Source organism: Nelumbo nucifera, chromosome 4, assembly GCF_055504915.1.
Source record: "Nelumbo nucifera cultivar China Antique chromosome 4, China Antique-T2T, whole genome shotgun sequence".
NCBI lineage: Eukaryota > Viridiplantae > Streptophyta > Magnoliopsida > Proteales > Nelumbonaceae > Nelumbo > Nelumbo nucifera.
The window spans coordinates 34,500,609-34,525,549 of NC_142652.1; the positions used below are offsets into that span (position 1 = coordinate 34,500,609).

At 38.8% G+C, this 24,941-nt stretch overlaps 1 protein-coding gene across 2 annotated transcripts in view; it reads left to right on the plus strand.

Moving 5' to 3' along the window:
- LOC104607371 (mediator of RNA polymerase II transcription subunit) overlaps positions 1-24,941 on the plus strand; it is a 113,092-nt gene that overhangs the window by 46,155 nt on the left and 41,996 nt on the right. For both annotated transcript variants that reach the window (XM_010273001.3, XM_088903119.1), the window contains exons 8-9: positions 3,374-3,654; positions 17,532-17,615. In XM_010273001.3, the coding sequence (XP_010271303.1) occupies positions 3,374-3,654; positions 17,532-17,615 (365 nt within the window). The remainder of the gene's footprint in view (positions 1-3,373; positions 3,655-17,531; positions 17,616-24,941) is intronic.

Sequence of the window (24,941 nt, forward strand, 5' to 3'; positions counted from 1 at the left end):
TAGCATTATCAGATTGAAGAACACAAATAGTGGAGCCAAACTGGGTTTTCATTTCCATAAAGAAGGATTTGAATACAGAAAATAATTTGGACCTCTCCTTTAACAAATATGACCAAGTAAGACTCGAAAAACCATCAACAAAAGTGACAAAATACTTGAACCTCAAATAACACATTACAGGACATGGGCCCCAAATATTCGATTGAACCAATTGAAACAGTTTGGACACACGACTCATAGATCGAGGAGGAAAACAAACTGATGATGCTTGCTAAGCTGACATGCATTGCACTCAAAAATCAAAACTAGTGTTGCATGGAAGTGAAGGAACCATGACACGAAGACTCAACAATGAAAGATGACCCAATTGGCAATGAAGTTGAAAAGGAGAGCCACCTTGTAGGTAATAAAGACCACCGAATTCAACTCCTCCACCAATCCGCCTCTTTGTTTTTAAGTCCTGAAAAACACAATAAGAAGGAAAAAGGTAACAAAACAGTTTAGTGACTTTGTAAGCTTATTCACAGGCATAAGATTGAAAGGGAAGCGAGGAACATATAGAACAAATGATAAAGAAAGTTGGGATATTGGACTCACATGTCCTATGCCAGATACGAGAGACTTATATCCATTAACATGAGTAACATAAGAAGACAAAGATGTTAATTGAGAAATAATGGATGAAGTACTTGACATATGATTTGAAGCTCTTGAGTCAATGATCCATGGAGATGATGATGTAGAGAGAGGCAAGTGGCGCCAATACTTGATGTTTGGGCAAGAGGTAGTAGTGGTGGAAGATGAAGCTGCAACCAACCGATTATACTCTTCCTTATGCCTAGCAAATAGGTGCACTAGCGAGGCACATTTTAGGGTATGCGCCTCACCTAGGTCCTAGGTGCAACACTTTCAAAAGGTGCATGCCTGGTGCGCTTGATGCACCTTGCACTCAACCTAGGCATGCACCTTTTTAAATTTTTACTCTTTTTGTTTTTTTTGAACCTAGTGGTTGGGCCGAGGTCTCTGTGCCCAGATCCTTGACCAAGCCCCTCGAGGTAAGTCCAAACAAGTCCATATTAGGGTCTTAAACCAGAGTGGAGTAGAACCCCCTATTTGCTAATGTTGTTGATTCGTTCATCTTAATCAGTGTTTTAAAAGGCGTGGGAGGCGTATGCTTGGAGGCGCGCCTTCAGGCGAGGCGCTCCCAAAACGCCCTAAGGCGTCTGCTAGAGGCACTGACACCTTTGAGGAATACACCTCAGGTGCAAGAGGTGTACACCTCGTGCACTTTTTTATGAGGTGTACGCCTCATGCACATCTTATATAAAAAGACAGAAAAAAAAGAAAAAAGAGAAAAAGGAAAGGAAAAGAAAGGGAAGGGAAAGAAAAGAAAGAGAAGAAAAAAAGAGAAAAGGAAAGAAAAGAAAAGGAAAGGGAAGGGAAGGGAAGGGAAGAAAAGATAAGGGGAAAGAAAGTGGTTTGCCCCTATCCCTTCGGCTGGGGGGCTTTGCCCCCCAAACTCCCCTGCCCCCTTTTCGATGCAGCCCAATTTGTTTTTTTTTTTGTTTTTTGTTTTTTTTGAGTTAGGGGGGTCTTGTTCGCTCGCCTCCGCTTCAACAAGATACCCCCTTTCAACTAATGTTATGCATCTTTATTCTTCTTAATATAAAAGTTTTTTTTTTTTTTTTTAAAAATAAAGAAAAACTGAGATCCCCCCTTCTTCTTCATCCTCCTCCCCTTCCTCCTCCTAACCCCTCTCCTCTTAAGGAGGCTTATGCCTCCTTGTGTTCAGGAGGCTTACGCCTCTTGCGTTTTGAATTACGCCTCACGCCTCTAGGTAGTGGAATGCCTCGTGTCATGCCTCCGCGCTTTAAAACATTGATCCTAATACACGACAATCAAAATTATAAAATCATTACTTTTTGTGTGAAAATTAAGAATTGAAGACCCTAACATGGACTTGTTTGGGCTTGCCTTGAGGAGTTTGGTACAAAGGCAGCTCATAGAATCAGGAATGCAATATGTTTTACATCACATTAGCTACTTGAAGTAATGCAATTGAGGAAAAAAAGCAATTGTGGGTTTTACATGCTTGAAAATGTTTTATATGTTTGATTTTATTTTTAAATTTTCATTTGAATTCACTTTACTTGTTATTTTTATGTATATTAATTTTGGATAATAGGTTTTTAAAACATTTATTTTAAAATTTAAGTTTATATTTTTTATTAATATTATGTTTAAATATTTTTGATTTTTGGCATTTTGTTTGAATTTTCTGACATTTTTTTTTGATTTTTTTGCCTTTTTTAAATTTTTTGCGCCTTGCTTCAGAAAGGCGCATGCCTTGCCTTGCACCTTGCGCCTTGGGTACAAATTGCCCCTTGTGTTTTTTTTGTGCCTCGCGCTTTTAAAACACTGCCCCTTCTAGCTGATTTTTTTGTAGCAGCCATCTGCAGTTGAGACTATGATGCATCATCTTGATAAGTGGCTTGGTTATTGTAACTTCCTGGTTTCTTCAACAACCGGCAATATTCCACAGTATGTCCCTCATGATGGCAATGTGAGCAAAACCGGACCCCATATTAATCTCTACAATAGCCAATTGTAGAGATTACCATTACCATTCCTGTTCATCCGTGTTCACCTCTACTACCACTATAACCCATACCAGCTGGAAATCCTGGAGGACCACGACCACCATTGCCGTGTCCTCCTCCATAAGTACCACAACCTCGTGCACCACTTCCAGATGCAACCAGTGCTGCTCAATCAGATGACTAGGTGGATTCAGATATCTTGGCCCTCTGAAGTCTAGAAAAAATATCCTCCAAGTCAGGTAACTCTGGGCTGCCCAAAATCTGATCTCTCATTGATTCATGCTCAGGTTTGATTCCTGAAAGAAACTTAGCTACATATAATTCTTTTCTCTAGTTCTCCATCATTGTAACATCATTGTTGACAGTTTGGTATATATTAAGTTCCTCAGAAAGACTCACCATATTAGAATAATAGTCCTCAAGAGACTTATCTCTCTGCTGTAGGCTAAAAGATGATCGAAACAACTGATATATTTGAGTAATATTATTCTCTATTTCTCTTCTCACTGATTTATTTGAGTAATATTATTCTCTGTTTCTCTTCTCACTCAGTTTTTCTTTCTGTCTTTTTCTATTTTCTACTTATGGGGCCTTCATAAATCTTTGCACTCATGTATTATGTTTCTTTTATTACTTAAAAGAAAAAGGACTTTTAACTGCATACTTAGGTTGAGAATTTAAACTTCAATTTGAACTTGCAATCTAAACTTTTGAATCTGTCTACATGAGGTTCAGACCAATATATCCATAACAGGTTTTGGGTCTTATTTCAGGAGAGCGTATGTTGGATTATATGAATTTGGATGACAGATCAATTGGAATGTTTTGGGTTCTTTCACATACCATGGCACAAGCTGCTTCTGAAGCAGTGTTGAATTGGTTAACCTCTGCTGGAGTTACAGAGTTAATACCAGGATCAAATGTACCTTCTGGTGAGAGAGTAATGGCAATGAGAGAATCAAGCCCATTGCCAATGTCACTATTGTCTGGCATTTCTATCAATGTGTGCTTGAAGTTGACTCATCAAATTGAGGAGTCCTTATTTTTTGGCCAGGTAGTCAGATTTTAACTTCATATGTTGTTTCTTTTGGATTGGTGTCTGGGAATAATACATGGTTTCTATGGTTTTATTTTTACTTCAGGTTTTCTTGGGGTACTACACTTATGGTACAGATTAAACATTATCTTACAATAGTTGTTGGGTACTAACTAAACCTCTAGGGTGATGTAGGGCAGTTTTTTTTTTTTTTTTTTCCTGATAGATTTGGAAATTTTATTAAAGAATAATAAAAGTATACTTTTCAGCATGCCCACTCTAGATGCCCCACTTTACAAACCTACCTTGGCCTCCCTTTAGGAGCAAACCCTAGAGAAAACAGGTTTTGGAATCCAATTATTGAGAGGTGTGCAAAAAAGTTGGCAGCTTGGAAGAGAAGTTATGTCTTTGGGAGGAAAAATTACTTTGATTAAATCCACTTTGGCCAATCTACCAATTTATTTTCTGTCAGTATTTAGGATTCCCCAAAAGGAGGCTAAAAAGGTTGAGAAGGTAATGAGAGATTTCCTATGGGATCCAGGTGATGGAAAGAAAGATCATTTGATTAAATGGGAGGTTGTGTGTAGAAGTCTACAAACAAGAGGGTGGCTTAGAAATTGGAAATATAGATAAAATGAACTTGGCTCTATTAGGAAAATGGGTTTGGAGATGGTTGGGGGAAAGAGAGAGTTTGTGGCATAAAATAATAGCAAGCATAAATGGGAGGTTGGGATGCAAGAGTATCTAACAGGGCCACATTGGCCTCTCCGTGGAAAGCCATTCATCGCACTTTGCCTTTTCTACTTCGGTTTGTCAGGTATGATGTTTGCTCTGGGGCTTCTGTTAAATTTTGGGAGGATACTTGGGTTGGCTGTAGTCCGCTGAAGGATCTCTTTCCTACCTTATATTTGGTATCCCTGTATAAAAATGAATGTGCGTCTAAATTTATTGTTCCTCCCTTACTCCCTGTGGGCCCCAATTGGGACTTTGGTTTTCAGAGAGGTCTAAGAGACAGTGAAGTTTTAGCTTGTTCGGACCTTTTACAAATACTTCAAAATGTCAATTTAGACCCTGATAAACCTGATATGTGTATTTGGGGCCCCCCATCCTAAGGGTTTATTCTCTTGTGCCTCTTTGTTTAAGACTTTGTGCATCTTTCCAGACCCTCCGTCCTTTCCTTTTAAAGAATTCTGGTGCAGACCCATTCCTTACAAAGTAAGAGCTTTTTGTTGGGAAGTAGTGCATGGGAAGGTTAATACTATGGATATGTTACAAAAGAAAAGGCCTAATTCTTGTCTCTCTCCTAATTGGTACATACTGTGTAAATCCAATAATGAGAGTTGCTATCACCTACTGATCTCTTGTCCTCTTGTTGCAGAGATTTGGATTTGGTTTTTCTCTTTGTTTGGTTGTAGGTGGACTTCTCCATCGGAGGTCAATATGCTATTCAACCCTTCTTTGTTTTCGTGGCCCAAAAAAAGGGGAAGAATAATGTGGAGATGTGTTAGAGCAGCTGTGGTGTGGACTATACGGGAAGAAAGGAATGCTAGGATCTTCTCAGGTAAAGAGAGAAGTAAAGAAGCTGTTAGGGATTGTGCAGTGGTCAGGGTGGTCTATTGGGTGAGGACTTTGGAGTTGTTCTCCCAATTCTCCATTGATGATGTTTGGAGGAATTGGGAAGTAATTGCAAAAAGCTCTTCAAGAAAGGAATTTGTGGAGATGCAATGGTCACCTCTAATGGAAGGCTTTGTTAAACTGAATTTCGATGGGAGCAGCCAAGGAAATCTAGGCCTCTCGGGTATAGGAGGGGTATTGAGAGATTCAGAAGGTAAACTTATAGCCTTGTTTTCCAGCCCTGTGGGCTTGGGTGACTCTCTCAAAGCAGAGTTGCTGGTAGCATTACAAAGGGTGCAGATTGCCAATGAGTTACAGTTAGCAAACTTGGTGATAGAAGGGGATTCAAAAGTGGTGGTTGGCTGGCTAAAGGACCTGTACTCTATAACCTGGTGCTACAGAAATGAAATGGAGAAGTTTAAGTGGCTTACTAGGAATATGAATCTCAGGATACAGTGGGTGAGGAGATCTGCAAATGGGATGGCTGATACTTTGGCTAAGCAAGGGGTGAATAGGGATGTATTGTTTTGGGCTCCATTGTAATTTTCTTTGCTCTTTGCTTTTTATAGAGAGGTGGCATCACATGCCTCTCTAAAGGATGCTTGTAAAGTCTTATCTTAAAGTCTAATAAATCTTACTTATCAAAAAAGCACTTACAACAGTCACATAAACATCTGATTTTTAGTTGCTTCCTTTTTGGAAGTTACCCACCAGGTAATTTGTAGACCTTTTACCGATTGAAGTTTGGCCTCTAGCTCACTCAGCAGCTGTGAGGTAGACTGAATCAGCCACTTCCTTTCATTTTCTAATCAAGTCAACAGTAGGGATGTCCTCGAAAAGTTTCAAGGATTTCAGCCAATGGACCACCTTGATAGTGATAGCTTCAATTAAAGCAACCCTACTTCTCTCCTTTTTTGAGAAAACTCTTTGATTCCTCTCTTCCCAAATTGTCCAACAAACAACCACTCTTGTATACCTCTGTAAAATTCTTCCCCTCTTCTTCGACCAACTGAGGAAGGTAAAGGTAAACAAGCTTTGTAGATTTGGTGGGGCGTTTCACTTGCACCCAACCAAAGAAAAAACATTCCCAAATTGAGGAAACAAAAGGGCAGGAGGTTAATAAGTGATAGCAAGTCTCACCATTATCCTTACAAAGAAGGCACCAATGAGAGGATAAGCATCAATTAGATATTTTTCTTTGGTGTAAATCACAAGTGTTATTCTTTCCAGAAAAGCTTTCTAGTAGAAACCTCCTATCCTGTGCAGAATAGGCTTACTTCAAACCTCCTTAACAGAAAAAAGCCAACCAAGGCTATCACTAGGTTGAATTAAGGACTAAAAGGAGGCACAAATAAAGGAACCAGAAGAAGAAAGAGTCCAAATATGGCTCTCTTTTTGAAGGATCCAAGAAAACCCCTTCAAGACCTTGGAGCAAAGTCATGACACTACTTACTTCAGAGTCTTGAAGGCCTCTCCTAAAGCACAAGTCTCAATCAAAGCTAGACCTTGAGTTAGAAGGAACCAAGAAAGAAGAAATTGGTTAATCCTTGCAGTTGAAAAGGGGATGTAGAGAGGGGAATTATTCCTTTAGGATGAATTGCCCACCCAACCAAACATGTTTCCAAAATTTAACAAGATTTCCAAAACAAAGGCTATACCTGATATGTGGTGAACAGGAAGATAGGATGGCATGAATGGACTTCTAGGGAGAAGATCTTGTATCCCTAGCCAGAATTCTAGCAGTCCCAACCGTCAGCCACAAACCCGTAAGTGCTAATTATCACTTTTGCCCAAAATTTATCTCTATCAATTGGCAATCTTCACAACCACTTACCCAACAAAGCAACATTCTTCTCTTGAATGTTCCCAAGTTCTAAACTACCAAACTTCGTACTTCTACTAACCACTTGCCAACTTTATGATCATTTTTCTCCTCCACTAGCTCCTATGAAAAATCCCTCATTAGCTTTTTTAGTCTTCTACTAGCCCCTTTTGGAATTACTATAGACAGAAAATAAATAGGCAAATTGGCTAATGTAGACCTAATTAGGGTGATCCTACCTACCAAAGATAAATAACTTTTCTTCCAAGTAGCCAATGTCTTCGTGTATCTCTTAGTCACATTTTCTAGAAATTGCTCTCTCGGGTTGTCCACCAATGGTAAACCTAAATAGCTCATAGGCCATTAAGAAACCACACACCCCAATATTTCTGCTCCCTTTGAAATCTCCTCTATATTCAATCTCACAATACAGCTTTTATCAAAGTTGACTTTCAAATGGACATTTGCTCAAAAACTTGTACAATTAGCTCCAAGTTCCTCACCCACTTAAAGTCACCTCCTTCGCATAATAGAATTGTAGGTATGTAAGTGGTATCCCATCTCTGCCAACTCTCCATCCCCTTACTATATCTCTAGAATCTGCCCTAGAAAATTAAGAGAAAGGGAGAGAGGGGGTCCCCTTGCCATAGTTCTCTAAGGGATGGGAAATGATCCATTCCATTCACCAAGTTTGAATAATGACAAGAGAAGTCTACTAATCCTAGAATCCATTTATACCATGTGTCACCAAATCCAAAATTTTTCATTACTTCCAACAGAAAACCCCAATCAACCAAGTCATCTCCTCAACACTTACAAACAAAACCCTTCAACCCTTTTCATCTCCTCAAAACTTTCATTTGAAATTAAGATTTGAATGATTTCCCTATCTTTTACAAACACCCCTTTTGGGTGCACAACATCAACTTTCTTTGGGATCAAAGCAACGAAAGTGGAATTGGGCCCCTGGTTTATCACTCCTCTCCCAAAGAATTCATTAAAACCTTCTAAGTGTCATCTTTCAGTATATCCCAATGATCTTGATGGAAGGCCATAGTGAAACCATTCAGACTTGGTGCTTTAGATATGTCAAGCTGAGTGGTTTTCTCTCTCCATTAATATATTTATTTCTGTTGCTTATATAAAAAGATCTATCCATAGAGAAAACTGTGTCCTTTATTTCCTCTAACTTGAAACTCCTTTCCGGCCAATTCTTAGAATCATCAGATAATTTAGGGCACTCCAACCCATCAAGCCACACTCTATAATTGAAAAATCTCTTGAAAATGGGTTTAAAGTGATCCACAAAGACTTGAACAATGTCATTTTGTTGAGTGTGAGTTGCATCATCCACCCCCAATTTTGAAATATGATTTTTCCTCCTTCAATTTGCTATAGCATGAAAGAATTTGGTGTTCCTGTTTCACTTCTTAAGCCAATTATCTCTAGATTTGTCTCTAGATAATCTCCTCTTTAAACAGAATATCCTCCAATTGTTTCCTCAGAGACCACCTCTTTTCCTTATCTTTCTTCTGTAGAGAAGATGGGCCGAATGGCCCATAGGTTGTTTATTCTTTCTTGTTATTTATGTTTCTTTTCTGTAATGGGCCTTATTCTGGGCCCATCCTGTCTATATTAAGTTCTTTGTAAATTCTTGCCCACCTAAGGGCCTCCTTGTAATTATTCAAATATATCTTAATAAAAGAATGTTAGGGTGCTGAGAGAGAGTAGGTTCGAAACTCTCATTCTCAGACCCTCATTGCTGAACTCTCAAGCTCTCCTCTCTTTAGTTTTCTTCATGGTATCAGAGCATATCTGAACCTGAATATCATAGGGCTGGAAGCTTAGTCACATACTGCCTGATTCTTGGAGGTCAGTGGACAAGCCCAAGACTAGAATCTCTTGGGGAAGGGGTTCGGTGGCCAGGAAGAATCAGAGAAAAAAAAGGGGAAGGAGAAGGGGAACAGCCCGGTTCTGTTTTTGAAGCTCGACTGTGTTTGGACTGTTGAAGCTCGAACTGTAAGTTGTGCTCAGTTTTCTGCTATGAAGTTCGACTGTGTTTGGACTATTGAAGCTCGACTGTGTTTGGTTTGGTTGTTCTGTTTTTGAAGCTCGACTGTGTTTGGACTATTGAAGCTCGAACTGTAAGTTGTGCTCAGTTTCTGGTTGTTCTGTATTATCTTCGACTGTGTTTGGACTGTTGAAGTGTCCGAAAACCCTAGCTGTTCTGTACTACCTTCGGCTACATTAAATCTGGTTTAACCCAGAAATTTCTGGGCTGTTTTTTCTCTTCTTCTTGGACTGTTAAAACCTGCCGAAACATCCTTGTAACAAGGCTGTGTATTGTTACTCATATTTTGGCTGTTTTAAGGGGCTGTACGAACTGTTTTTTGGGGTCTTTTCTCTTCCTTGACAGTGGGGCTGTCTCTATTGCCCACACTGTGTTTGTGAAAAGGCCTGTTCAGCAATACCGATTGGTATTTACTCTTCTTGGCTGAGTGCACAACTTTGAAAAGGTACTTCGGCTAATTGCATAGTGCTTAGGAGTTTCTAATTACTTCTTGAAGGCTGAACTCAGTATATTGTCTTCTTGTGGTCGGCTGAACTCTGTTTAGAGTGTTTACATGATGTACTCCTTAGAGTTTGAAAACAAAAGTGGTGCCGAATATGGACTGGTTCAGGGAACTCCAAATGATTCCTTATTGACTGTGACCACAGTTAAACTAGATGGAACTAATTATCTGGCATGGTCACAATTAGTAAAGATTCATGTTTGTAGTAGAGGAAAGTGGGGATTAATTTCCGGGAGTAAGAAGGCTCCCCCAGAAGATGATCCATCCTACGAGAAGTGGATGCAAGAAAATTACATTGTCATTGGGTGGCTTGTGAATTCAATGCAGCCGCAAATCAGCCAACACTACCTATGGATGAATTCAGCAAAAGAAATTTGGGACAGTGCTGCGGAAACCTATTCACAAAAACTCAATGTGACAAGGGGAGAAACCTCTTGCTATATATTTCTCAACCCTGAAGTCCTTATGGCAAGAGATTGACCTAATAGAAGCTGTACCTCGGGACACCACCAATGATGCAGAGACCTACAAAAAATTGGTTAAAAGGAATAGGGTATTTGAGTTCTTAACTGGACTAAACCCAGAATATGATATCACAAAACAGAATATTCTTTCCAAGGAGTGTGTCTCTTTGTCACAAGCTTATGCATTGGTGAGTAGTGAAGAGAGCAGAAGGGCTGTTCAGGTTCAAGGGGCTGATATGAATGATCACTTTGCCAATATGGGGATTAAACCCAAAGGGAATGCTGGAACTTCTGGTGGCATAGGAAAGAAAGTAGTTATATGTGAGTACTGCAAGAAGTCAAAGCACACTAAAGATAAGTGCAGGAAATTACATCCTAATCTTGTTCCCAGTCGGTTTCAGAAAAAGTATGATAGTAAAAGATCAGGAAGTGCAAATGTAGCTGCTGGGCCAGATAGTGAAGAAATGTCTGCTTCTGCACAGTTGGCAGCCATGAGAGCAGAATATGAAAAGTTTGGGAAGATGATTAGTCAGCTGAGCGATGTGACCTCTTCTTCCAACCCTTCAGGCAATTCTTCTGTTGCTTCAGCATTTGCTCATTCAGGTATAAGGGCTTCTGCCAATCATGCTACCACTTCAGGTAATCTCAAGATCCCTTGGATTATTGACTCAGGTGCTTCTGACCATATGACTAATCTTTCTACCCTATTTGTTTCATATGACTTGCTCCCTGGACGTGATAAAATCACTTTAGCTAATGGTTCACTTGCCCTTATCTCTGGTAAGGGAACCATCAAGGCTACGGATTCCTTGTTCCTACCTTCTGCCCTTCATGTACCTAAACTAAATACAAATTTGTTGTCTGTAAGCAGTTTAACCAAATCACTAAACTATTGTGTAACCTTCTTTCCTTCCTACTGTGTTTTTCAGGATTTGGAGTCTCAGAAGGTGATTGGGAGTGGCCATGAGGCGAACGGAATATACCTGCTTGATACCTCGGAACAATGCCCTGATCATCTTGGGAATGCTGCTCTTGGATCTGTTTCTTCAGAGTCTGTTAGTCGGATTATGTTGTGTCATCGTCGTTTTGGTCATCTGCCTTTTTCTGCCTTGAGTCATCTTTTCCCTGAACTGTTTAAGGGAATTAGTTTGTCTAGTCTTCATTGTGAGTCTTGTGAATTGTCAAAGCATTGTAGAAACAATTATCCTTTGAGTAATAAAAGATCTTCTTTTCCTTTTAATATTAAGCACTCTGTTGTGTGGGGGCCTTACCACTTACCTTCCGTGGGTGGCTATAAATATTTTATCCTGTTTATTGATGATTTTTCTTGGTTCACTTGGATATTCCTGATGAAATCCCGTGATGAAGTTCCAAGACTTGTAAGACAATTCCATGAATTTGTTTTAACCCAATTTGATACTAGGATTAAAATCTTCAGATCTGACAATGCAAAAGAATACTTTGAGAAAAACCTATCCTGCTATCTCTCTGACATGGGGGTTATTCATCAAAGCTCATGTGCTAGGACCCCAGAACAGAATGGGGTTGCTGAGAGGAAAAATAGGCATATTGTTGAAGTTGCAAGAAGTATCTTATTTGCCTCACATGTTCCTACCAGGTTTTGGGGTGATGCTGTTCTTACTGCTACCTATCTTATAAACCATATGCCATCCAGGGTTTTGGGTTTTAAGTCTCCCTTCAATCTTCTTCATCCAGAGAAGGACCTTTTTCCAGTTCCTATTCGTGTCTTTGGCTGCACCTGTTATGTACATGTTCCAAGTGTCCAACGGCATAAATTTGAACCCAAAGCTCAAAAGTGTATCTTCCTTGGTTATTCCCCCACACAGAAGGGTTATTGTTGTTTTGATCCAAAGTCTGGCAATCGGTATGTCTCAATGGATGTCACCTTTGATGAGCTTTCCCCCTTTTATGGTTCCTCTCCAGAAGGACATTGTCCACAGGGGGAGGATTTGTCACAGGGGTTTGCTCTTCCTCTTCCTGTCCCTGTTGAGTCTCTTGATGTGTCTACTTCTCCTTCAAATGCATCAAGGGTGGATCAGTCGTTCCTTTCCCCTTGTCCCAGTACTCTACCTCCTCGTCCTATCCTCAATCCCAAGGTGTATCAAAGGCAAAGATCCAGAAATGTGTAGGTTGTTTCTCCTACAACACATGGGCCTCATACACTTCCAGTCACAGAAGAGACAACAGGTACTGTTTCAGCATCTTTGGATTCATCCTTCCCCGAGCTTGATATTCCCATTGCTGTTAGGAAAGGAAAACGGAAGTGCATTGCACACTGCATTTCCAAGCACCTTTCTTACAGTTTGCTTTCACCTCCATACTTTGCCTATCTCTCTTCTGTTGCTTCTCATCCTATTCCCAGGTCTGTGTCAGAAGCTCTTAAGATTCCAGAGTGGAGGGATGCTATGAGATCTGAAATCGATGCCCTATACAAGAATGACACATGGGAAGTGGTGGATTTGCCTGAAGGGAAGGATCCAGTCGGTTGCAAGTGGGTCTTTACTATCAAATACCAAGCTGATGGCACTATTGAAAGGTACATGGCCAGGCTGGTTGCAAAAGGCTATACACAGACATATGGGATTGAATTATTTAGAGACCTTTGCACCTGTTGCCAAGATGACATCTGTGAGGGTTCTTCTATCTTTAGCTGCTCACTTTGACTGGCCCCTTTATCAATTGGATGTGAAGAATGCATTTCTGAATGGTGAACTATATGAGGGGGTTTTTATGTCTCTTCCTCCAGGGATGTATGGAACTGATATGAAAGGGAAGGTATGCAGGCTGAAGAAATCTTTTTATGGACTAAAACAGTCCCCTAGAGCATGGTTTGAGAGATTTAGAACAGCACTTGTTAACTTTGGTTATGTGCAGACACAGTCCGATCATACTCTTTTTGTGAAGAGGAGTGGACCTCTGGCAGTATACCTCATTGTGTATGTAGATGATATTGTAGTGACTAGTAATGATGTTTCAGGAATTCATGATCTAAAATCTTTTCTCCATACAGAGTTTGAGATTAAAGATTTGGGGGACTTGAGATACTTTCTTGGTATAGAAGTGGCTCGATCCAAGGATGGGATTCTTATCTCCCAAAGGAAGTATGTTCTTGACTTGCTCTCTGAGACTGGAAAGATGGGTGCTAGACCAGTTGCTACTCCTATTGATATGAGTCATAAACTCTCAGCCTCAGAAGGGACATTGTTAGAAGACAAAGGAATCTTTCAGAGACTTCTCGGGAAACTTTTGTATCTATGCATGATTCGACCAGATATTGCATATGCAGTCAGTTGCATTAGCCAATTCATGCATGCTCCCCGAGACACTCATCTGGCAGTAGCAGAGAGAATCCTATGTTATTTGAAGGGCTCCCCAGGAAAAGGTATTCTGTTTGCCAAGCATGGTCATATGAAACTTGAAGCCTACACCGATGCTGACTGGGCCGGAAACATTGATGACAGAAGATCTACTTCTGGGTATTGCAGCTTGGTGGCTGGTAATGTTGTTTCTTGGAGAAGCAAGAAACAATCGGTTGTTGCTCGGTCCTCTGCTAAAGCAGAATACAGGGCCATGGCACATGGAGTTTCTGAATTATTATGGCTAAAATCATTAATGGAAGAACTTGGAGTTGAATATGACAAGCCAATGATGTTGTACTGTGATAATCAGGCTGCCATCAACATTGTTCACAACCCAGTGCAACATGATAGAACCAAGCATATTGAAGTTGATCGACACTTCATTAGGGAAAGGATCTCTTCGGGTGAAGTGTGTCTTCCTTTCATCACATCTGAAGGACAGTTGGCAGATTTTCTCACCAAAGGCATTCCCAAGGCAAAACTTCAGTATGATACCAGCAAGCTTGGCATGATTGACATCTATGCTCAGCTTGAGGGGGAGTGTAGAGAAGATGGGCTGAATGGCCCATAGGTTGTTTATTCTTTCTTGTTATTTATGTTTCTTTTCTGTAATGGGCCTTATTCTGGGCCCATCTTGTCTATATTAAGTTCTTTGTAAATTCTTGCCCACCTAAGGGGCTCCTTGTAATTATTCAAATATATCTTAATAAAAGAATGTTAGGGTGTTGAGAGAGAGTAGGTTCGAAACTCTCATTCTCAGACCCTCATTGCTGAACTCTCAAGCTCTCCATCTTCAGAGTACCCTAGCCTTCTTTTGAGCCAAACTCCTCAAATTTTCTGATCACCTTTTGCTTCCTCTCTTCTAATCTTCCAAAATGTTGATTGTTCCATTCTTTGATATTGACTTTTATTTCGTTCAACTTCCTATGAAACTTCTTGCCTTCCCATTTCACCCTTGGATTATTTCCTTCCCACCATTCCTTGACATTCTGTACAAATCCATTGTTAGATAGCCACATGTTCTCAAATTTGAAAGGAGCTGGTCCTCTTCAACCCACATCTTCCTTAAAAATAGATATTGGCCAATGATCCAAGGTCACCCTTGAACCATTGAAACTCTTACTTGATTTTACTTTTTTGTTTTGATAATTTGATATTGGATGCTGTATGGCGTGCAATAATGATTAAAACATTTAAAAGGCCTAGGCTCTTAACAAAAAGCTGATACACATTGGCATTATGCACTGATATGTTGTGATATTTTGAACCTTGTTTAAGACTATGAATCCCTCTCAGCCAAATTGGTGCAGCCAATAGTCACTTGGAATTATGGCTGCAGATGGTGTCCATTCCTCCAAGTTTGAATTTGAATATGAACTTTTTGATAATAAATAAACTTCATTAATTAAAAGGGGGGATTTCAATACAGTTCATTTCATGGATGAGAGAAACAGGGGTCCTAGGCTGGACGGGGGATGAGACAATTTTCTCAACTTGTGGACTGCATATTTTTCAAGGCGCCAAGGCTAGTCTAGGCAGTGGATTTTTTTTAAGTAAAAAACATATATCTTAGGGTGGTTCCCTAGGTACCATAACCATATTTCCTTAACAAATATTCATAATTTTCATAAGAAAAGTATAAACTTAATGTTTAAGTATAGAAAATCAACATATTCATGGGAAGTAAAAGAAAAAAAGAAAATTCAAAAAATATAGGGGCTGAACCCTTATTTTTGTCATAGGAAAAAAGAAAACAAAAGGTGGATGATATAGAGGAAGAAAATTTGTTGATTAGACAAAATCTTAAGTTCTTCCTTACTTATTCATTCAGTTTTTGAAGTCTTTGAGGGTTTGGTATAGCATTTAGCAATGCCCGTGTTGATTAAACCCTAACAAATATGAAAATAAATAAAATGTAATTAGTATATAAACACACAAAATGAATATTTTAGTTTAATAATGTCTATTTTATAATTATAATCTCAAAAAATCAAGAATATAAAAGTATTTTATAATACATTGTATAAGACTGCTTGGCGATTAGTTGAGGTGAACCTCCAAGGGCGCCTTGTTGCCTAGGTGTCGCCTTGACAACTATGGTGGACAGGTGGGAGTTCATTTATTTACTATTGGTGGGGGCTCAGTTTACCTGGAAAACTAACCAAGAAACCCCTACTCTGGTATGACTTGACAGATTTCTTCCCAGCCAATGGGAAGAGAGGTTTCCAGACACATGGCAAGAATCTCACTCTAGGCCTTTATCTAATCGACTGAGGATCTTAGTATATCCAATTGGGTTTTGACCGTTTGTACTTTGTAGCCCTACTTGGCAGTCACCTTCCATCTTAGATAAGCCAACCTGATCTTTGGATCCATCCAGTTTTCTTTTGTTGATATTAGAAGCTAAGTTTCCAGTCTCTTTATTTATCAGTTAGGTGGCAGGGCAGATTTGTCTTATTTTCTTTCCTTTATTTCAATGTTTTAAAATGTGGAGGTGTGACGCGAGGCGTTCCACTACCTAGAAGCCTGAGGCGTAGTTCAAAACGCAAGAGGCATAAGCCTCCTGAACACAAGGAGGCATAAGCCTCCTTAAGAGGAGGGGGGATCTCATTTTTCTCTATTTTTAATAAAAATCTTTTATATTAAGAAGAACAAAGATGCATAACATTAGTTGAAAGGGGGGTCTGGGGGGCGAAGCTCCCCCAGCCGAAGGGGCAGGGGGCAAACCACTTTCTTTCCCCTATCTTTTCTTCCCTTCCCTTCCCTTTTCTATTTTTTCTTTTTCTCTTTTTTTCTTCTATTTCTTTTTCTTTCCCTTCCCTTTCTTTTCTTTTCCTTTCCTTTCCTTTCCTTTCCTTTTTTTCTTTTTTTTTTTCTTTTTTTTTTCTGTCTTTATATAAGATGTGCATGAGGCATACGCCTCTAGCACGCCTCATGAAAAAAGCACATGAGGCATACACCTCTTGCACCTGAGGCGTACGCCTTAGAGGTGTTAGCGCCTCTGGCATACGCCTCAGGGCGTTTTGGGAGCGCCTCATGCCTCCAGGTGTACGCCTCCCACGCCTTTTAAAACACTGCTTTATTTATGTTGATGTGTCTCATTATTTAAGTGAGGGCATGTTTGTAATTTCTCATATCTTATTTATAATAAAGAAAGGGGCGGTTGTTAGTGATTGTATGAGAAAACTGATTTCTCTAACTGCCTTATCCCTATTTTCTCTCTTTCTTCTCTTCTCTTCTCTTCTCAACTCCTATTCTTCCTGAACTTAAATCATAGGTTCTCTGGTATTTGTTTTTATTTTTCCTCTGCTGTTTTTCTTATTTTTTATTGCCAATCTCAGTTGATTTTTGGATAGAAATTTGAAGAACCACTAGCTGAATTGTTAACGGTATATTAACAAGGTTCTATACTCCAGATTTGCCTTGTCCTTACAAAACATTATGTCATCCACAAATTGGAGATGGGAGGCAAGTTAGGCAACCATTTCCTTCTGTTTTTCTGTTCTAACTATAATTCCTCTAATCATAACAGTTCTATCAGCTCGAAGAATTATAAGATTAAGTACCAATACAAAAAAGAATTAGTTAACTAAATTCATCAAGTCAATGAAGGTAACAAGGAGAGAGGATAATTGGGATCCCTATTGAAGCCTTTTAATTCCTAGAAAGTTCTCCATCAAGGATCTGTTAAACAAAACCAAGTATTTAGTTACTCTCCAATACCAACACCCTTCTTTTCCATGATTGCATTATCTTAAAAAATATTTTGTTATGATATAAGGCATTAAGGTGTCCTTTTTGGGACATTATTCTTTTTTGACAAAGAATAATTTAAACTTACAGAATATAGATATACTATGACTTGTTTAATTATTAGCTTTTGTCCTTTGACAAGTTGGTGGGAAAGCAACGCTTGTTTCACTGGTCATGGTTAATAAATTTTGTTTTGCAAGAAAATATTGTTCCCTTAATTTTCTCATTGCTGAGTTGTCATGTCAGCTAAGTTTTTCTTCTAATGGCTGCTTTGAACTTTTTGTTGCAGGTTGTTCCTAGCATTTCAATGGTTGAAACATATGTGAGGTTGCTGCTGATTGCACCTCATTCATGTTTTCGCCCGCACTTCACGGTAAATTCCATCAAGTTTTGAGAGTTGTGAGTGGTGTCAGAAACTTGAGGAGTTCCTATTGGTGTCAGATTCCTTTAAGTTGATCTTAATTATCTGTTTAAATGACCTATAATTGATTTTGGATATCGGTCTTCTTCTACCATTCTGTTTGCATTAGTTGCTGTTGTTTGATTATTGCAAATTGTACTAGTATTTAGGCAATCATGAGCAATATGTTATTGCCCTTGATATGAGCAGATTTATTTATATCAATATATTTGCCACTTCACTAGGAGGGTGGGCCTTGGCACAACAGTTGGGTTACTCCATTGCAACCTGGTGACCTGGGTTCAAATCTTGGAAACAGCCTCTCTGTATGTGCAGGGTAAGGCTGCGTACATCTATCCCTCCCCAGACCCACATTAGTGGAAGCCTTGTGCACTGGGCATTTGCCACTTCACCAAGGTGTGAAGGCTTCACAAATTCCCCATTGGCCTCTGTTACAAGCAATTGGCCAGGGAAAAGAACAAATCAGCACCTATGAATATGCAGGACAGTCCCAAACATCAACTGCAGATCAATGCACTCCATAAACAAACTTCACATGTGGAGAAACCTAAGAAAAATATGGCACTTCCTAAAATAGACTATGGATATAGAGGAGGAGAAATACGTTAAAATTCAGCACTGCACCATAAATTGCCAAATCACTTTGTATCATGCTGTGAATATCCCTGAATTAGATTCTTCAGTTTTTCATTCACAACAAAAAAATGGTGAATGAGTTTTGGAGTCGTGTAATCTTAGTAATAGTTGATATTTGCATTGTGATGATCAGGCCTTTTTGCTAATAAAAAAAATGAAAAGAAACAAAGAATGAACATTTTTTATTAACAATAGAAAATATCATTGAATAAAATAAGAGAAAGTATAAGTCTTGGTCCTTTGGGACTGAAAAGGTCTCAAAGCAGCAATTAAACCACTTCATAACAAAATGGTGAAATAGGATTACATCATGGTTTTATTTTCCATTTACAAAGCAATGCTTTCAACCTGCCTTGTGCTTGCTGTCAGATGTTTGACCCGGTCATGACACCAGCTTGGGTTAACTCCTAATCTGCCTTAGGTGAAGGCCAAGAAAGGAGTGATTCCCCATCATAGTTGTCAAGGCGACAAGGCGCCCTTTGAGGCTCGCCTCGCCCAACCGCCAAGCAGTTTTTTACTTCTATTATAAAATACTTTTTTTTTTTCATTTGTTTGTAACTATAATTATAAAATAGACATTATTAAACAAAAGTAATCATTTTGTGTGTTTATATACTATTTTCCTATTTATTAGGGTTTAATCAACACAAATATTGCTAAATTCTGTATTGAACCCTTAAAGACTTCAAAGCCTGAACCAATAAGTAAGGTTCAGCACATTTTCTTATTTATTAGGGTTTTATCTAATCAGCACATTTTCTTCTTCCATATATTCTTCTTCTACTTCTTCTTCTTCTTCTTCTTCTTCTTCTTCTACTTCTTCTTTTATACTACTACTACTACCAATGCTTTTTTTTTCTTCTCTTCTTATAACAAAAATAAGGGTTCAGCCCCTATATTTTTTGAATTTTATTTTCCTTCTTTTCTTCTCATGAATATGTTGATTTTCTATACTTCAATATGAACTTTATACTTTTCATATGAAAATTATGAATAATTATTAAGGAAATATGGTTATGGCTCCTAGGGAACTACCCTAGGATCTATGTTTTTAACATAAAAAAACCAATCGCCTAGGCACCTGCCTAGGTGACTAGGCGACAAGGAGCCGCCCTGTCTCCTAACCTCGCCTTGGCACCTTGAAAACTATGTTCCCCATTAAGGAAAGAGGCATCAATGCCTCTGGTTGCAGTTTTTAATGGTGCTGTGGTGGTTTTCTGAATACCCTCTATTTGGTGATTTGAAGAGGGTTGTTGACAGATGTTTCTGGTTGGCTGCTTATCCCACTATTTTTGTTAGCGGTTGAAGTGATTAAATATGGTAGTTTGATGGGAAAATCGATTACCTTTATGATGCTGAGGTTTGCTAGTACTTCTTAAGCGGTTTTCTATACTTATTCTGGGTTGCAGCTAGTGATTATTGGTATTCGGGTTACTATAGTATGGTGCCGTTTGGCGTCTTTTTTGAAAGATTTGACAGCCAAAAGACTTAGTGGGCTTTTACATAAAGATCTTGGCAGCCCACAGACCGTTTGGTTGGAGGCACATCTGTCTGCTTGAAGACGAGATGAAAAAGGCGAGAAGCTCCATTCTAGCTTCCCGAAATAAGCTTGAATCGAGCTTCTTCCGTCTTTTTGGGGTGCAGTCTTTTGGCAGCTAGAACTTCCCCCAACCAAATGGGAAAAGACGAAAACACGGACTGCTGGGCTTCTAAACAGCTGACAGCCCGTGCGGAAAGATGCGCCAAATGGGGCCTATGTCTTTCTGTCCAGAATTTTCTGGATTAGTGTGAATCAGTATTTGTGGTAGAATTGCGTGAAAGGAGTATATTTACCTTGTTTTATTTGTAATATGGCATCTTTTGGGAGTGAAGTTAGTGAAGTCCAATTTTGCGATACAACTAGATTTCATGGCTATCCAAATGACCGCAGTTAAGTTTAATGTTACAAACTATGCACCTTGCGAAAAATCTGTTGAACTTCAGTTAGGTTCAGGAGAATGCACAAATTATGACCTCTCTCTGGTATAGTATGGAACCTCACATAGTGTGAACTTGATGTTCTTTGACACCTGCTAAAGAAATTTGGGAGCATGCTAAACAGCTTTATTCTGGACAAGGTAATGTGTTATGTGTCAAGGATTTATCAACTTTATTTAGAGTACTTTTAGTTACAAACTTACAATAAGGTGATAGATTTGTGGAGTATTATGCCTGTCCCAAGAGCTTACATAATGAGTTGGATATTATCAGCCCTTGTCAACTGATCTCAAGGTGCAAGAACAACAAAGAGATTAGTTGGACGAGGCTAGATTTCTCTTTGGTTTGAGATCTGAATTCGAACTGGTACGTGCACAGATTTGGGTAGTAGTGATATACCCACATTGTCTGAAGTCTTCTACAGAGTTAGAAGAGTTTCTAGTCCACAGACAGTCCCTTAGATGCCTACGGAGATCTTTGAATTTTTTTTAATTGGGAAAAGAAAGGGTACAGATGTTTTAGTCCTATTTTTTTGTTTTTTCTTTGTCCTTTTAGATGTGTTGTTCTTTGAGAATATCCCTTATTTTTTCTTTTGTTGAGTCTTCTTCTACATGTGATTTGTCACCTCCGCTTCTTCCTATGGTGGAGGTGTCCTTACCAGATCCATCTGTTGAAGTGTTTACATGACCACTGGTTCATAGATTGTACATTCATGATCCTCGTGGAATTTTTTCACCCACTCCAACTTCTCTTGAGTCATCATTGTTTTCACTATCAGCAGATCCATTTTTTTAGACTTGCCAATTGCTCTTAGAAAAGGTAAATGTGCTTGCACTGAACATCCTATTTCTCATTATGTTTCCTTTACTCATCTATCTCCTTCCTATCAGAATTTTTTTTTTTTGTCTCTTCTTTCTTCTATGACTGTCCCTAGGTTGGTTCATGAAGCCCTTCTCTCACCAGGTTGGTTCATGAAGCCCTTCTCTTTAGTCTAATTGCACATTCACATATGGGATCTGCTCTTCCTACTGGGAAGAAAGTAGTTGGTTGTGATGGGTGTATACAGTTAATCACCAGGCAGATGGTACCGCGGAGAGGTATAAGGCACATTTAATGGCTAGAGTATACATAGGTCTATAACATTGATTATATCAAGGTTCAAAATTTTGATACGATACGCCCCATATCGTCTCATATCAGTGGCTTCATGATAGGCCTATTTAAAGGTGTTTCGGGAACCACTCTTTTTTAATAAAAATACGGTTAAAAATATGCTAAAAACCAATTTTTGAAAAAAAAACTAAAAAAATATAAAAGCGTTTTAATTCAAGTATTGATACGTCCCTACCGATACACGGGGGCATATCGATATTTTGAACCTTGGATTATATTGATGGAGCTAGGCCGGAGAAGAGTCGAAACTGACCCGAGACTAAATAATTCTGGGAACCACATGGCAGAGGACTTGAGGAAAGCGAGAGGCTCCAGTAACGGGCAGCTTGTTCATGTAACTAAGGTTTTTCATCGTCTCAAGGAAGGACTGGCCAGGAATGGTCCATGCTGCAGATTTAAGGGAATCTATAAAAGGAAATGGTCTAAGGCCAAATCTAGACCTCACAAATGTCTATTTAAAAGTTATGGTGCAAATAGTTTAGAAGCTGATGCAGGCAGCAAGACTCAAGGCATCGGGTCTAGTAATCAAGATAAGGATGCTTCCATGGGGGAGAGGGACGAAAGGAAAAGGACGGAGTCTCTTAAATGAAACTTGGAGGAAGAGAGAGAGGAAGGGATGGAGGTAATGAAGGAGAAACCTGTTGAAAGTGGGGGGAAGGTTGAGAGAAAAGGAAGTGACCTGAAAATGTTTGGAGAGGAAAACAGAGAGGGGGAGAATGAGATAGGAGGGAATAAAGCTGATAATGAGGATGGCAGCATTGACAAGGGAAGGTCGATATTGATAAACTAGTAGATAGACAAGTGACAGTTGGGAAATTTCTTGGCCTTTTCTTTTTAGTGGGAGAAGCAGTGTGGAGGAAGGCAATTGGACAGTTTGAACAAAATAGAAGACAGGGAAAGAACAAGAGAAGCACAGATGGGGAAGGGGGTGAGAATTGGGAGGAAGGTGAAGGAAAGGAGTCAGATTTCATCAATGAAGAGTAAAGGAAGATGTGGGTTTGCCACAGGTGAGAGGGTGAGTTTTTGAGGTCTCTGGTTTTTGCTGTTTTTCTTCAGTTGGGGTGCTTGATGTTTGGGGGCTTGTTTGTTTGGGGTCCTTTTGTTTGTGTTCTGGCTGCTTATTGTTTTTTAGCTCTTTTGGAGGTGTTCCCTCAACACTGTTCAAAAAAGAAACATTGGTTAAAGAAGGCAACCTATGGGTTGAAACAGTCTCCAAGAGCCTAGTTTGGGAGATTTAGTAGTGTGATACAGCAGTTTGGGATGAAATAGTGCGGTGTTGATCACTTAGTGTTTAGCAGAGATACTTCTTCCGAGGAGATTGTTTTAGCTGTTTATGTGGCTGACATCGTTATTATATGGAGTGATACACAAGGGATTGAGGGATTGAAATAGTTTTTGTTGAAACAGTTCTAGACTAAGAACTTGGGGCACTTGAAATACTTCTTGGGTATTGAAATAGCAAGGTCGAAGTGGGCAATCTTTCTCTCACAAAGAAAGTATGTGCTCAATTTGTTGGAAGAAATGGGTTTATTAGGAGCAAAACCAAATGTGAAGATGTTTGATAGTGAGGTGGAGCTTCTGGATGACTTTGGGAGATATAGGAGACTAGAAGGAAATCTCATTTATTTAACTATTACGTAGCTAGATATCTCCTTCAATGTGGGATTGTTAAGTTAATTCATGAAAAACCTAAGGATCATTCATTGGGAAGGAATTGTTAGAGTTCTACGTTATTCGAAGGGTGCTCCAAGTCGTGGGTTGTTGTAACAAAAATTGGGAAGAACTATCATTTGAAGGATATACAGGCGCTGATTGGGCAGGTTCAATCACCGATAGGAAGTCCACAACTGGTTATTGCACTTTCTTGGAAAGAAATTTGGTTACTTGGAAGATGAAGAAGCAAAGTGTGGTTGCTAGGAATAGTATGGTGGCTAAGTACAAAACCATGGCCCATATTACGTGTGCATTGTGTGGGTAAAGTAGTTGCTACAGGAAATAGGAATAAAAGTTCCAATTCCTATTAAGCTGTTTTTTGAGGGAGAAAATTGTTAGTGGAGAACAAACAAAGCACATAGAAGTGGACTGCCACTTTGTAAGGGAGTGTTAGTGGAGAGATTGTTACCCCATATGTGAAGTCTGAAGATTAGCTAGCTGACCTCTTCACCAGAGGCTTGAACCTTGCACACATCTGAATGTAGTTTAAACAGTACTTTCTCTCTGTTTCCAACCCTAATTTTTCTTTTCCTTCTTTCTTCTTTCTCTCTTCCAAGGTTCAAAATTTTGATACGCCCAATATGCCGGCAGAGGCGTATCGGGCAGTATTGGTAGTTTTTTTTTTTCAAATCTGGTTCAGAGGGGTCGGTTTAAGGTCTGTCACCCCCTGAACCGGTCAAAACCCTGATACACCCTCTGTAGGGGCGTATCGGCTGATACGGGCTGATACGTATCGATACTTTGAACCTTGCTCTCTTCTACTTCTTGCACTTGGACAAATCAGAATATGTTTCCCCACTTATTAATTACTGTTTAAAGCTGTTTAGATCAGATTATAGGTAAAAAAATACATTGACTTAAGTGGCATTCGGTAAATCTGAAGTCTGAAAAGAAAAAAAAATCCTCTGGAAAAGCTCTAAAAGCATTCGATGGAAAATTTTCTTTTTTTGCTTTTGCCAACATCTTAATGTAGCGGAATTGTTTGGCAATCTGAATATTATGATGTCTGAAAAATGTGCATTTTACAAATTTACCCCTCAAGTTGTTATTTAAATAACAATAAGTGGAAAGGATTAAAAATATTATAATATTATATATAATACTATAAAATAATAATAGAGTTAAATATTAAAAAATAAAAATTAGTAAAATAAATACTATTAAAATATTAATATAATAATAATAATAAATATAAAAAATAATATTAAACAATAAAATAATAGAAAGTTATGAAAGCAATACAAAAATATTAGTAAAATTAAATAATAAAGTAAAACAAATAGCAAGCAGCTACTCACACAAACTAATGGTTAAAGCCACATTACTCCACACATAAAACACTAAAATTAGCGCTTATATTATTAAACTGGTATTATTGGAATATTACAATTATTGTATAAAATAATTAAAACATTATAATAATTAAAAACTACTAAAATTAATGTTTATATTCTGGTTTGCTGATTTAGCCGACGGTGGAAGGAATAGAGGAGAAAGAAGAAGATTAATACAGGGTAAAATAGGTTTTTCAAAAATTATAAATGGGTATCTTAGTCAGAGACCTAGTGACCTAGATGGTTGAAATGTTGACCTAGTTGATCCGGACAGCAGGTGTTGGGTTACAAATGACAAAATATATTTTAATTTTTAGGTTTTTGTTTTTTTTTTAACAAAATATCGTCTGCTACCTTTGAGCTCATTCGGAGGTAGCAAACCTGCAGAATCATTCTGAGGAGTTCTTAGATTTTAGAGGGTGAGTTTGGAGGTGCTACTGAATGA